Raw genomic sequence first — 16221 nt, forward strand, 5'->3', positions numbered from 1 at the left:
CTTGCCCATTAATATTTATTAAACACTTACAATGCATCAGGCTCTATTCGGCTCTAGATATTGAATGATGAAGAAATAAAACAACCTTTACAGTGATTTAGTGGAAACAGTGGATATTAACCAAACAAATGAAAATAGCAATTGTAATAACTACTAGGAAAGAGACAGAAGATACTAGGATAGCCTCTATTAAAAAGACTTGGAAGTTTTTCAGTCTACAAAAGTGAGAACAGACTGCCTGAAATGCTTCGAATTTATTCAGTGCTCAAGTATTTCCCAAATATTACCTTTATTCTCATTTGTTATTAAAAATCTCAATAAAGTAAATGTAAAAAAAAGTCTCTTATTTTAAGTCAAGGGTTCTTGCATGACTTTCTCAAATCATGAAAGTCAGCATTTTCTTCTTTTATGCTCAAAGAAAGCTTTTAAAGGATTAAGCAGGAAAACATAATGGTATCCCAGAACCTTAGTAAAAGGATTGTTATTGGGGCCTAGCAATTATCTCTGCAGAAAATCTGGACCAGTTCAGCAATTACTAGACACCTACTAAGCTGTATGGTTACATAATATTAGTGTGGTCATCAGCTGCTCACTAGGTAATACAACTAATAACCTGGGACTAGGTAAAGTCACCCAAAATAGCACAGTACAGGTTTCAGTGATGCTGAGATGCCTTGAACTCAATTCTCCATGATGGCAAATGAGAAGCTATCCAGGAATGTTGAAGAGGAGATACAAAGTCTTTCCTATATCAAGAGACAATGTCCGGGAAGGGCTATTGCTGACCTTGAATACTTGCATAAACATTGTTTGTTTGTTTGAAATTACTCATGGGCATGGCCAATGGACAGCTATCAAACTTTTAAACTAAATATCATGGTTCTGCTGGAAAGGAGGAGAAAACATATATCCCCGGTGTATCCTTGAAACACATGGAACCTGTTTTCCATGGTTTTCCTTAATTTTATAGTAGTGATAACCTTCAACAATTCCTTTCTAAAAACAAAAACTCAACAAGTCAAGAGAAATCCTCTTGAATTGTTAACTTTCCCCTACTTTGATCTCAATAAGGCAAAACTTTTTAGTTCCTGCATTATAATACATTTCTATGTTTCTATACCTTTATTCTTGTTTCCTTCTGAAATGTCCTTCTCCATCTTCTTCACTGGGCTAATTTTTACATGTCATTTAAAGATTCTTTAAATATTACACTCTCCAGAAAGGTTTTCTTGGACTCTCTTAGAGTAGGATTTCCCATGGTATTCTGGAACATTTCTAGCACTATGATTTTTATGAGTTTCTTGATGAGTCTATCCTCCCAAGAATGTGAATTCACTGAATCTCCTGCACTTAGCCCTGTGTCTGGCACATGGCAGATACTCAGTGAAGATTTACCAGGTGAAGTAAGTAATTATTTTGTACCTTGTTGATAGCAGGATAACATCCTCTGGATGATTTCTGGTACTGGTATGCCTAGGTAGATAGACAGTTGATGGTAATCGAGGGAGATATTCTCAATGGGATTCTCCTTCACTTTCTCAATATCCTCTTGCTTCATCCCAAGGCGCAGAAGAATATCTGAAACTTTTTTCCAAATTGAATTGAATTGTGACTCAGTGAGACCATTCATCAAAATCTCACTAAGGAGGATATCCCTGTATTTGCACAGCCTCAAGATGTCTGCAGACTTAGAGAGATCAGAAGATGTTGGTTCCATATTCCAGCCTTTTTTGGGTGCAGGGAATACATTCAAATGCTTTATGAGAGCTAAGAGGAGGTACAAGTCAAACTGTTTGGACTGTGGTAGCTCCTTGTTTGGGGGATAAAGCAGATGCCATGCTCCACCCAAAGGGTGATTGGTCCAAAGATGGTTGTAGTAGGGTTCCAGCACATTCTTGTGTATAAGAAGCTCTTTTTTCAAAAGAGGGGGTGGCATAGCCTCATCAAATATTTGCCGGACAATGTCAGTACCAGAAATGATAATTATATGAAGCAGGTGATAGAAATAATTATAATCAAGTTTGAAGATAGGCATTTCATCTGAAAATGAATTTTGAGAAGTCAAAACATTCCACATTAATGCTCTTTTTCCATGTGGTCTTTTGTATTACATCCTAAGCTCCTGTAGGACAGGGACTATTCCAAAAGAATAAAGTACAATACAGTGCTTTGCCATAGCCAGTGCTCAATAAGCATGCTGCTGTCTAGCTGTCAAAAAATCCCAACAAAAACAATATATTCCCAAGCAAAAGTAATCACAAAGACTAATCACACAGAAGCCTTTCAACCATCCAGGGTTTTGTTCAAGTAAGTGAGCTTTGGCAACCAAATGGCATAAAAAATATTAAGCCTTTGAAAATTCTGAAGACTCTCAAGAATGGTAACTGCCAGTGTTTAATTATACTTTATTTAAGCAACTACGTTTTATCTTAATCAGCACTGTCCAGTAAAACTTTCTGTGATAAAAATGTCTTAAGATTTGGTCTACTAGCCACTGAACACCAGAAAAGCTGCTTTTTTGACAAAGGAATTGAAACTGAATTTTATTTAATTTTTATTAATTTAAATAGCCACATATGGCTAGTGGCTACCATATTAGACAGTATAGAGCTTTATCAAAAAATATAAAGTGACAAAAAATATAAAGTGACTTAATGCCTTAATGCCTACTACTGGAAGTGTAGTCCACAGGCCAGCAGTGGCATCTGTAAGGGAGCCTCTTAGAAATTCAGAATCTTAGCATCCCTCCCACCACCACCCCCAACCCAGAGCTACTGAATTGGCACCTGTGTTTTAACAAAATCACCAGATGATTTAAATATATATTAAAGTTTCAGACACGCTGACCTGATGATGATGTTCTTACCCTCTCAAAAAACAAATTAATGACTAAGTTTATTAAGTTTATTATTAAGATATTTATTTCATCAATGAAATTGAATAAAACATGAGAATGAACTACTTTGTATTTTCCTAGTTTAACAGCACCTCCAAAGAAGGAGAGTAGCCTGAGATGAATTAGAAAGTAATAAGAACTTGATATAAGATGGTATATTTTTATATAAGTATCCAAATATGTATTTATTATAAAATGCAGCTTTATTATTTTATCCTTCATGATTCTATGTTTTGAGAAATTTTAAAACTAATATTCTTGTTTGATGTACTTGACACACTGTGGAGGCAAGCAAGGTTACAAAGCAAAAGGCCCAAGGAGCTTTCTCTCACTGGCCAAAGAAGACGCTAACTGGGATCAAGAACGTTCATTTCCCCCTAGCAAGAAGGACTGGCACCAAACTATTCTTCCATGGGAGTAGGAGCCCGAAAGTATCCAAGTGCTAAATGGCTGGCATTTCTTAGCATACTGCTGAACAGCTGGCACCTAAGTTTAGACTACTTGGCTTTGAGCCCAAAATTTTAGCTCTATTAAAAGGGAATGCAACAAGAAGAGATGCTGGTAGGTAACACCTGCTGGAGTCCAATCTTACTGGATAGTGACAGTTTTATATACACTAGACCTAACAAACTTCTCTACAGGATGCCAAGGTAATATTAAACCCACACACCTGCTGATTTCTGTCCATGAATTCCAGCCTATGCCAAGTGATGCGTGCTTAGTGTAAACCCAAGCCCAGTGAATGACAAACATAAGCACATGGTTGTTAATGGCACGATATTGTACAGAACAAGTCAAAACTTTTAATACGGTTTTCAAGAGGAGGCATAGAAGAATAAAACAGTACCTTTTGTACTAAATTTTAAACTGATCTTCGGTCTTATATCAGTATCAGTAATTTTCAGAGACATTAACTTTTTATAACTGCAAGTAGAAAAAAATTAAGTTACAGTTAATAACAAAGTCGGTCAAGATTTCTGGCATCAGCATGGCTAAGTAAGAAAGCACTTTCTTTCCCTCCTTCTCCTGGAAAAACTTAAAAACAAAGGAGAAAAGGGAATGAACAAACAAAATGCACTAACCCCACATTGTCATTTTCATTGGAATTATGAGAAAAATAGATTTGCTAGATTTCACACCAAAAAAGAAAAAAAAAATCATGTGACTAGCTTATTTGTAAAAAGGCTGTATGGCAGCAGAAACATTGCTAAAAAAACAGCAAATCTATAGCTCGGTTGGGACCCCTCTCCAACATAAGATCTTTCTACCAATCATTATTCCAAGGAAATTCAACTCATTCAATGACTAGTGATATAAAAAGAAAAAAAGAAGGCAGCAATGAAGAAACCAGCATAACAGCAATACAAATAACTAGGAAAAAAAATGAGGTTAAAAGTAGCAAACTTTATTAAATAAATGAAACACTAAGTAAATGTTGCCATAAAACAGATGAGAAACTTGAGACTTGGCACTGAGATGAACTTTCCCACAGAAAACAAAACAAAAATGGGACAATGCCACCACAGAATGTTCAATGAGGACAGAGATTTTGGTGGTACTTGCTGTTAACTACTTTATCTCCAGCACCAGAACACTGCCAACCACCCACTATGCTGGAAACATTTTTAACTCTAACAGTATGAATTACTGGTGAAGACACTGAGTAAAAGGAATTTTGGTGGTGGGAGTGTCAATTGGTAAAACCACTGTAGCAAACAGTTCAGCAAAACCTACTAAAGATGAAGAATAGGACAGAGGGCCTAACCAGTTCTACTCCTAGGTATAAATTCTGGAAAACTTTCTGTACATATACATTTGGACACATGTCCAAGCATGTTCATCATAGCCCTATTTGCTACAGCTGGAATTCAGAAATAACCCATATATCTACCAGTGTAATTAAAGTAGTACAGACATACAATAAAATTATAGCAATAAAATGGAAAAACTATAAAAAGAATGCATCACACAAATAATGTATAGGTAAGCATAAAAAACATAAGTGTTTAAATGTATATAAAGTTTAAAACAGAAAAAAATTAAATTATAAGTAACAATATATTATGGAATTTATATCTAGAAATAAAACATGACAACAATAACACAAAAGATGGGAAGATATGGAAACATATGATAAGGTTCATACATGCTCTGTGATATAGTTTTTGAAAATGGACTTTGAAAAGTTAAAAATGAAAGCAAATTGGGGAAAATCAGAGGGGGAGATGAGCCATAAGAGACTGTGGACTCCAAGAAACAAACTGAGGGTTTTAGAGGGGACGAGGGGTAGGAGGATGGGTGAACCTGGTGGTAGGTACTAAGGAGGGCACATATTGCATGGAGCACTGGATGTTGCACATAAACAATGAATCTTGGAACACTGCATCAAAAACTAATGATGTATTTTATGGTGACTAACACAATTTAAAGAATAGTTAAAAATGTGTATCATAGGTCTTAGATCACAAGAAGAAAGCAAGAAAAGGAAAACACCCAGGAAATAAAACAGATGGGGAAAACTGAAAACAACCAGGATGATGATAGATTTGAATCCAACCATATCAATAACTATAGCAAATTTAAGAGTCTCATGCTCTACCGACTAAGCTAGCTGGGCACCGCTCAACTATAGCAAATTTATATGGAATATATATTCCAATTTAACAGACAGATATTGTCAAGTTGGATATAAAGAAGCAAGTCCTATGCTGTCTATAAAAACTCTCTTTAAATACAGATATATGTAGGTTAATGTAAATAAATGCAAACATATTAATCCAAAGAAGATATAAAATGACTGACAGGTACATGAAAAGGTGCTCAATATCATTAATCATCCAGAAAATGAAAATCAAAACTACAATGAGAGATCACCTCACACCTATTAAGAGTAGCTATTATTAAAAACACAAAAGATAACGAGTGATGGCCAGGTTATGGAGAAATAGGAATCCTTGTGCACTGTTGGTAGGAATGTAAATTGATACAGCTACTAGGGGAAACAGTATGGGGGGGCCCTCAAAAATTAAAAACAGAATTGAGCCAGCAACCTCACTGTTGGGTATATATTATACACCTGAAGGAAATGAAATCTCTAGCTTGAAGAGATATTTATTTCCCCATGTTCACTTTAGTATTACTTACAATAGCCAAGACATGAAAACAAACTGAATGTCTATCATGGATGAATGGATAAACATAATATGATTTATACACACACCACACATACACATACACACACACACACACAGGAGTACTATTCAGCTATTTAAAAAAAAAAAAAAGGAAATCCAGCCACTTGTGACCACATGGATGAATCTGGAGAGCATTATGTTCAGTGAAATAAGCCAGACAGATCAAATACTATATGATCTCACATATATGTGGGGGCTAAAAATCCCCTGAACTCACAAAAACAGAAAGTGGAATAATGGTTGCCAAGGATGAGGATGTGGGAAAAATGAGAAAGAGGGTCAAACAGTATAAACTGGGGATCCAATTCCAGTGTGCAGCACAGTTACCATAGTTAACAATACTGTTTGTATACTTGAAAGTTAAGAAAGTAGGTGCCTTTTTTTTTTTTTTAAAGATTTTATTTCTTCATTTGCCAGAGAGAGAGAAAGAGAGAGAGCGCACAGGCAGGCAGAGTGGCAGCAGAGGGAGAGGCAGGCTCCCCGCTGAACAAGGAGCCTGATGTGGGACTCGATCCCAGGACGCTGGGCTCATGACCTGAGCCGAAGGCAGCCAATTAACCAACTGAGCCACCCAGGCATCCCCCATTTTTTTTTTTTTAAGATTTTATTGATTTATTCTAGGGAGAGAGGGAGCATGCATGTGAACAGGGGAGAAGCAGAGGGAGAAGGAAAGGGAAAGAATCTCCAGCAGATTCCACAGAACCCCACATGGACCTTGATTCCATGACCCCCAGATCACAACCCTCGCTGAAACCAAGAGTCTGATGCTCAACTAACTGGAGCCACCCACGAGCCCCAGAAAGTCAATCTTAAAAGTTCTCATCACATACACACACACACACACACACACACACACACACACACACACACACAATGTTAATGCATCCATCACCTCACACAGTTACCTAACCTTACTGTGGTAATCATTTCACAATATATATGTGTATCAAATCAACACTTTGTACACCTTAAATTTACATAATGTTATATCTTTAAAAAGCTAGGAAAGGGGCACCTGGGTGGCTCAGTTGGTTAAACATCTGATTCTTGATTTCGGCTCAGGTCATTATCTCAGGGTCCTGTGTGGGGCTTCACATTCAACAGGGCGTCTGTTTGAGATTCTGTCCCTCTTCCACTGCCTCTCTGCCCACCAACCATCCCATGTATGCTCTAATAAATAAATCTTAAACTTCTTTATTTTTAAGATTTCTTATAGGAAAAAAAAGCAGCAATATGTAAAAGATAAATAGATCGTGAGCAATTGTTATTTATCCCAGGAAAGCAAGGTTGATAAAGCATTTCAAAATAAGTGCATGTACTCATGCACCTGGTGATCCCAGCTTTGTAGTAAAGCTTGAAATCAGGCAATGTGATGCCCCAAGGGTTTTTTTCTTTTTCAACATTTTCTTAGCAATTCGGGGTCTTTTCCAGTTCCATAAAAGTATTCTTTGGTCAAATAATCTTCGACAAAGCAGGAAAAAATATCCAGTGGAAAAAAGACAGTCTCTTCAATAAATGGTGCTGGGAAAATTGAACAGCTATGAACAGAAGAATGAAACTCATCCATTCTCTTACACCATACACAAAGATAAACTCAAAATGGATAAAAGACCTTAACATGAGGCAGGAATCTAGCAAAATCCTAGAGGAGAACATAGGCAGTAACCTCTTCGACATTGGCCACAGCAACTTCTTTCAAGATATGTTTCCAAAGGCAAAGGAAACAAAAGTAAAAATGAACTTTTGGAACTTCATCAAGACTGAAAGCTTCTGTCCAGCAAAGGAAACAGTCTAACAAAACAAAGGCAACCCACAGAATGCGAGAAGATATTCTCAAATGACACTACAGACAAAGGGCTGATATCCAAGACCTATAAAGAACTCCTCAAACTCAATACTCAAAAAACAGGTCAAAAAATGGGCAGAAGACATGAACAGTCACTTCTTCAAAGAAGACATACAAATGGCTCACAGACACATGAAAAAAATCTTCATCAACATTAGCCATCAGGCAGATTCAAATCAAAACCACATGGAGATACCACCTTACACCAGTTAGAATGGCCAAAATTAATAGGACAAGAAACAACAAATGTTGGAGAGGATGTGGAGAAAAGGGAACCTTCTTACACTGTTGGTGGAAATGCAAGTTGGTGCAGCTGTTTTGGAAAATAGTGTGGAGATTCCTTAAGAAATTAAAAATAGAGCTACCCTATGACCCTGCAATTGCATTACTGGGTATTTACCCCAAAATACTGGCTATTTACCCCAAAGATGTAGTGAAAAGAAGAGTCATCTGTACCCCAATGTTCATAGCAGCAATGGCCATAATCACCAAACTGTGCCCTTCAATAGATGAATGGATAAAGAAGATATGGTCACGGATTGCACAGAGCACTGGGTGTGGTGCAAAAATAATGAATACTGTTATGCTGAAAATAAATTAAAAAAAAAAAAAGAGAGAGATGGTCCATATACACAATGGAGTATTATGCCTCCATCAGAAAGGATGTTGAAATATGTTGCAATACCCAACTTTTGTATCAACATGGATAGGTCTGGAGGAGATTATGCTGAGTGAAAAAAGTCAAGCAGTGAGAGTCAATTATCATACGGTTTCACTTACTTGTGGAGCATAAGGAATAACATGGAGGACATTACAGGAAGGAAAGGAAAAGTGAATTGAGGGGAATTGGAGAGGGAGATGAAGCATGAGAGACTGTGGACTCTGAGAAACAAACTTAGGGTTTTGTGGGGAGGAGAAGGAGATAGGTGAGCCTGGTGGTGGGTATTAAGGAGAGTACATATTGCGTGCAGCACTGGGTATGGTGCAAACAATGAATCCTGGAGCACACACACACACACAAGGAGTACACAGAAAAAAAAATAAGTGTATGTAATTCAGCATATTAACAACAAAAAAAGAATAAGAAAAAAAAAACCAATGATCATTTCAATGCATGCAGAGAAGCATTAATTCAATACCAATTCATGATGTGACAGAACGAACCTTGACCCTTATGTCACACCATCTGCAAAACTTAACTTGAAAATGGATAATAAATCTGTAAAACCTAAAAACTTAAAACTTAGAAAAAATATAGGAGAAAATCTTTTGATTTGTGGGTGGAAAAATTTTTCTTAAAACACAGAAAGCATTAAGCATAAAAGAAACATAAGACTTTACTGAAATTATTAATTTGTGCTTTTTGAAAGATACCTCTTAGAAAATAAAAAGACATGCCATGGACTGGGATAAAATATTTTTAAAATACATTTTAGGTAAAGAACTTTTATCTGGAATATATAAAGAAATCTTACAGCTAAAAATAAAACAAACAATCCAATGAAAAAAATTGGCAAAAAATTAGAATAGATAATTCATCAAAGAAAATATATGGGTGGCAAACAAACACATGAAAAGATATTCAATTTCATTAGTCATTAGGCAAATGCAAATTAAGACCACAATAAGAGACTATTACACACCTGCAGAGAAACTAGAACTCTCCTATATTGCTGGTGAGAATGATAAAATGTACAGCTGCTTTGAAAACCATTCGGCTTAGTTTCTTTAACCTTAAACATATACCATATGAATCAGTGCTCCTGCTCCTAGGAATTTGCACAAAAGAAATGAAAGCATATGTCTTCATGATTTCATATATGTGAGTATTTATAGTGGCTTTATTCACAATAGCCCATACCAGAGACAACTCAAATATTATCAGCTGTTGAATGCATAAATAAGTTGTAGTACATCTATACAATGGAAGACTACTCAGCAATAGACAAAAATAAACTATAGTGATACATGCAATAACATGGATGAATCTCAAAAGCATTATGCTAAGTGAAAAAGTTCAGATGCAAAAGGTTTTCCTACTAAAGGACTGTCAGTAAAAAGCGTATTATCAGAACAGACAGCATACAAATGGTTACCCAGGTTTAGAGGTTGGGAGAAGGGAATGACTGAAAAAGAGATTTGGGGGAAACTTTTGGGGAAGATAAAAATAGTCTGTATCTTGACCATGGTAGTGGTTATCCAACTGTATACAAAGAAACTCATTTAAATGTTTATTTCTAAACAGTTAATTTTACTGTATATAAACTGTAGCTTGAAAAATCTGACCTATAAAAAGAACTTCAGTGTTTAGGGCCCCTGGGTGGCTCAGCTGGTTAGTAACTGGTTAAGCAACTGCCTTCGGCTCAGGTTATGATCCTGGAGTCCCGGGATAGAGTCCCGCAGCAGGCTCCCAGCTCTGTGGGGAGTCTGCTTCTCCTTCTGACCTTCTCCCATCTCATGTTCTCTCCCTCTCTCAAATAAATAAATAAAATCTTAAAAAAAAAAAAAAAAAGAACTTCAGTCCTTAGAAATGCACTTATAGATGACATTTTTTATAAAAAAGACCAAGAAAGGGATGACTGTGATGGTCAGGATAACAGTTACCTAGAGAGAAGGTGAGGAGTTGAGGAACGGGGAACAGCCACAGGGAGTGCTTCTGGAGTGGTGGCAAAATCCTACTAACTTGGGTGGGGACACAAGAGTGTTTGTTGTATAATAACTATTAAACATTGCATTTATATTTTGTGAGCTTTTCCTCAAATATATTTTAATAACAATAAAGCATCTTAGATTTTTTTAAAAAATAGCCATCCTATTATTCATGCATAAAACCCCATGAAATAGCTCCTCCAATTTGGCAACTGAGATCCAGTTACCAGAGGATTCTCCCACAGTAAACAACTTAAAACCTGGGAAAATTACAAAAAGCAGCTCCCTGAGGCACTGAGAGTAGAAAGAAAAGACCAACTTTGCTGAGAGGGTACATGCTCAGGGTAGAGGAGGAGAGAACTGGATGAGATGTCAATAGTTCACCTAGCTTAGAGCTTTTAACCTGGAGCTAGGTATAGTCTGGTGGAAAACAAGTCTCCCAGACTACAGGGACCAGAAAATTGAAGCCAGGGAACTATGGCTACTTAAGAGAGTGGGGGGAATCCCAAAAGGGAAAGAGTCAGAGAAGAGATCTCCAATAGTTTCTAGTCAGACCTCTGACTGCCGAATTATCTATGGATGGAACACACTCAAAGCAGCTCAGATGAAGGTAAAGATCTCAACTGAGACTAGAACCACTGCCCACCCCCAAAAGAGTTCACAGTTCATATCCAAGTTAACTGACTGTCAAAACAAAAGTAACACACCCATTGCAGAATTAGGAATACAGAACCTCTATATCAGTCATGTATTTATTGGGTGCCGGCTATATGTCAGGCACCCACATGGCATTATGCTATGTACTAGGAATATAAGAGTAAGCAAGATAAAGTGCTTGCCTTCAAGGAGGATATAGTCAGATGGAGAAGACAACCAAGAAAGTACAATAAAACTTAGTATAGCTGACCTTTGAACTGAACATGGGTTTGAACTTATACATGGATTTTTTTCTGTAAACTCAGTATAGCACTATAAATACATGTTCTCTTTCTTATGATTTTCTTAGTAACATTTTTTCTCTAGCTTACTTTAATAATATAGTATATAATAATATACAAAATATGCGTAATTGGCTGTTTATGCCATCAGTAACGCTTCCAGTCAACAATAGGCTATTAGCCTGTTGGGTTTGGGGGAGTCAAAAATTACATGCAAATTTTTAACTGTGGGGGGCAGGCAGGGTCAGCACCCCTAACCCCCATGCTGTTCCATGGTCAATGGTAAATTTTTTTTTTCCTTCTTTTTTTTCAAAGATTTTATTTATATATTTGACAGACAGAAATCACAAATAAGCAGAGAGGCAGGCAGAGAGAGAAAGGGAAGTAGGCTCCCTGCTGAGCAGAGAGCCCGATGCAGGGCTAGATCCCAGGACCTGGGGTCATGATCTGAGCCAAAGGCAGAGGCTTAATCCACTGAGCCATCCAGGTGCCCCAATGGTAAATTTTTTGATAAAAGTAAAGGGAACACGTGATTAAAAAAAAAAAAAAAAAACCTAATCTAATGAAAGTTAAGGGTTTCCAAAAATTTTAATTGGCAAAGCCAAAGGAACAGAATATCCAAGCAAGGCCTAGAGGTTAAATAGATGGCATACCTAAGGAGTAAAAGAAGCCCAGTATAGTTGGTGCACATATAGTAAGAAAAGAATAATGAGAAATGACTCTAGTGAGTATAGCAGTGACAAAGGTGTCTGAAGAGCCAACCTAAGAAACTGAACTAAATTAAGAGCAATGAGAAGCTTCTGAAAAGATTTTTAAATGAAGTGATATAGTTCAATTTTCATTTCTGAGAAGTGTTCTTGATGTCTATGTGAAGAACAGAAGTGAAGAAAGGTAAGGCTAGGGACAAAAAGGCCAGTTTAGAAGCTGTTTCAGAATTCCAAGTGAGAAATAATAACTTCATTTAGTTTAATGCAAATGTTGGAGCAGAAGTAAGGGAGGCATTTACAGTATATTTAAGAAGCTGAATTGACTAGACTTAAAAAAACTTACAGAGCAGTGTTGGGAAGAAAGACTGCAAGTCCATTTGTGGGAATGTTGAACAATGGATATTTTTGGAAAGCAAAAGTGGAGCTATTTAGTATGCCAGTAGATAGATCTAGGTTTTAGGAATGGAACCTGTGCTAGAGAGAAAGACTTTTCATTAGCACATGGAGGAAAACTGATGTCTTAGATATCAATGCCATTATTTCTGGTAGACTGAAGAATAGTTGAAATTTATACTTGCAGTAGAAGAAAAGAGAATCAATGAATTAGGAGAACATTTTATATGAAATCTCTAATTTCAATAGCAATAATGCTCTTTACCTCTTTTGAGTTCCCAGCTTATACTGTATCTTCCTCTGCAATATAATTTTCTCATCCAAGAAATTGGAGAATTCTAATTGTCAGACAAGCTTGGATGAGTTTTGAAAGCTAGGAGAAAGTTTTCATACCCAAACAACCTAATTTAAATAGCTTTAAGAAAAACATCTTGTTTTTAGAAAAGGATTATGTTCATACTTAAAGGAAAAGTATCCATATAATTTATTCTTTACTTTAGAATTTAAAAGTCTACAAAGTGGGGAAAGAATGGGAAATAAATGTCAACCAAATACAATTTTTTCATACAACTAATACTACTTTAAACTTAATGGAGCTCCAACAAGTGAACAGAAACAGAAAAAAGAAGCAAGTGAAAAATATATACATGCTCAGGCAAAAGAATATTTTATTTCAAGCTTACCTTGCTCCTAAATTTTCAATGGTTATATATTCATCCTTTCTCACAACTTCAAACTGCAAGTGATAGAAAAAAAAATAGCCCTAAAGTAGTTCAATTTTCAAAATTCTTTAATGTTACTTCTTAGCCTTAATATTTGAAAAAAGATAATGAGAATGAAACTATAGAGACTTTAAAACAAGTAAAACAGAAGTAACAAGGTGAGCCATAAGCAATCCTAATCAAACAAAAAACTAGAGTTGATCTTAAAAAGCAATTCTACTATATATCAGTATAGGACTTAAATGCTCAATCTGAAACACAAAAATACACATATGTAGGGAAAAAAATAATACATATTTCTAATTTTAGTCTATTTACATACATACTGAGAATTAAAGATATTTCATTGAGTAGAAAAAATTAAGTGGATACCATCTGAGTATATAACACATATAGTATGTGACGTTCTATAGATAAATTCATGAGAAGATGCTCCCAGACTCTAAGAAGTTCAGAAAGTCTAAAATTATTTTTAAGCTTTGATGGAACAAAATTAGATTATCATTCTTGGCTTAGGACAGACTTTCTTCATTGGTACAGCCATTGCCAGCTTTGTCTCTCTGCCTCCCTCCCCCTCTGTGTCTTTATTTTTAATTTTTTTTTTATTCTTAAAGACCACATAAATAGTACTTTGGAGAAATCAAATAGGAAGGTCAGAGAGCTTAGTCATCATCAAAGAGAAAAAATATGTCTAGAATGCCATTATTATGATTCTCAAATCTGTTTAAAGTAAAAAATGCCATTCCAGTGAAAGCAAGAAAAAAATAAGAAAAAGATAAAGATACTCACCAAAATTTTAACAATTCCAGGTACATCACATTGTAGCATCCTTACCATGTCACCTGTACATCCTTCCTTCAAACATTTTTTCCCACTAAAGGCCTAAAATTATCAATAGAAAAAACAAATCGCTAATAGAAAAAATATATAAACAATAGAAAAAAATCATTAATCTGCAAATCTGATTACAGTTAAAAGCTGATGTTGCTAGATGGTAAAACAAAAGATGAGAATAAACATTTGAGAGTTAGCTGTTCAAAGATAGTCCATTTCTAAGATGTGGTATACATATAAAATGGAATACTATGCAGCCATCAAAAGAAATGGAATCTTGCCATTTGCAATGATGTGACTGGAACTAGAGGGCATTATGCTGAGTGAAATAAGTCAATCAGAGAAAGATAATTATCATATGCTCTCCCTGATATGAGGAATTTGAGAGGTATTGTGGGGGTTTTGGGGGGTAGGGAAGAAAAAAATGAAACAAGATGGCATTGGGAGAGAGACAAACCATAAGAGACTCTCAATCTCACAAAACAAACTGAGGGTTGCTGGGGGGAGGGGAGTAGGGAGAGGGTGGTAGGGTTATGGACATTGGGAAGGGTATGTGCTATGGTGAGTGCTGTGAAGTGTATAAGCCTAACGATTCACAGACCTGTACCCCTGGGGCTAATAATACACTATATGTTAATAAAAATAAAAAACAAAAGTAAAAAAGTAGTCCATTTCATGTATCAATGGATTTCCTATTTAAAATGCATGATCACACTTTTCTCTCTCATCATTTCTACTTCAAAGTCTTCAAGTACCAAAAACAGCCTAAAATGTGCTCACCATCCCTAGGTAAAGCAACGTCAAGTGAAATGTACTAATTAAGCAAATGTAAAATACTGAATTCTATCAGATATATGAGGGTTCTGGGGAAAAGAACAAAAATGCTGATTCCTTTCTCTGGCTCTAAACTTGCTATTTCCCCTGGTTAAGTTACTCAGTTTTCTTGTACTTCTTTTTCTGAGGTTGAACTATACTGATCGCCCTAACAATCAAAGAAAATGAAAAGTATTCACATGTTGCTTAAAAAATGAGTAAGACTTCACACAATGATTTTTAGTGTATAAGGCAAGTTCATGTTTTATCTATTAATCTTCACAATGATCTTAAGAAGTAGGTATTACTATTCTCACTTTATGGTTTAGAAAACTGAGTTTCTGAATGGTTAAATCACCAAGCTAATGTAAAAAAAAAACAAAACAAAACAGTAAGTGGTTCAATCTGGACTTGAACCCAGATCACCCAACTCTATATACAGTGTTCTTTGTACTATGCCACAATTGCTTTATAATGGTTTTCTGTTGTATGCACAATATAAACACTCTAGAACCAAACAGTATAAACCCAACATATGGCCATTAGCTCACTAAAAAGTAATCAATATAGAATCAGGCTTTGGTATTTAATTTAGTTATACTACTTTAGGTAAATATAAATAATTACAAATATATGATTGAAGACTATAACATTTATTATTTTTCTCTATCCCTTAAAATAGAAACTATCCTTAAAATTATATGTGTCCTTTCACTTTTTTTGTGTATAGCAAGTATATTCTTTGATTCTATGTCCTTTATGTGAGTACACACGCAATCTATTTTTTTTTTTTTTTAATTAGAAAGAGAGAAAGAGTGTGAGCACAAGCAGAGGGAGTGGAAGGCAGAGGGAGAAGAAACCCCCCCCCCATGGAGCAAGGAGTCCGAAGTGGGACTTAATTCCAGGACCTTAGGGTCATGACCTGAGCCAAAGACAGCCACCTAACTGACTGAGCCACTCGAGTGTCCCACAATATTTCTATTTTTAAGAGCATAAACTTTTGAAAGGGAGGGAAAAGATTGACAGAAATCACTAACCAAAGCAACTAGTAGAGTATCCCCTGAAAAGATGTGTTTATTAATAAATGGTGATGATGAACAAAGAATAATGAGGAAAAAAGCATCAGAGATAAGAGCAAAAGAAAAATAGAGCCAGAAAAAAAGCAGAGAAGGATGTGAACAGGAAGTAATGGGATGGATAAAAGAAATGCTGTAAAGTTTTGAAGGAAA

The 16221-nt window shown here is 35.9% G+C and overlaps 1 protein-coding gene across 10 annotated transcripts in view; it reads right to left on the reverse strand.

Annotated features, from left to right (window-relative positions):
• DZIP3 (DAZ interacting zinc finger protein 3) overlaps positions 1-16221 on the reverse strand; it is a 109234-nt gene that overhangs the window by 42389 nt on the left and 50624 nt on the right. For 6 of the 10 annotated variants that reach the window (XM_059392014.1, XM_059392009.1, XM_059392010.1 and 3 more), the window contains 4 exons: positions 14135-14227; positions 13307-13359; positions 3744-3820; positions 1423-2040 (listed from right to left, as the gene is read on the reverse strand). In XM_059392014.1, the coding sequence (XP_059247997.1) occupies positions 1423-2040; positions 3744-3820; positions 13307-13359; positions 14135-14227 (841 nt within the window). The remainder of the gene's footprint in view (positions 1-1422; positions 2041-3743; positions 3821-13306; positions 13360-14134; positions 14228-16221) is intronic. The other 4 variants (XM_059392019.1, XM_059392018.1, XM_059392017.1 and 1 more) reach the window with 3 other exon arrangements.

This window comes from Mustela nigripes, chromosome 2 (assembly GCF_022355385.1).
Source record: "Mustela nigripes isolate SB6536 chromosome 2, MUSNIG.SB6536, whole genome shotgun sequence".
NCBI lineage: Eukaryota > Metazoa > Chordata > Mammalia > Carnivora > Mustelidae > Mustela > Mustela nigripes.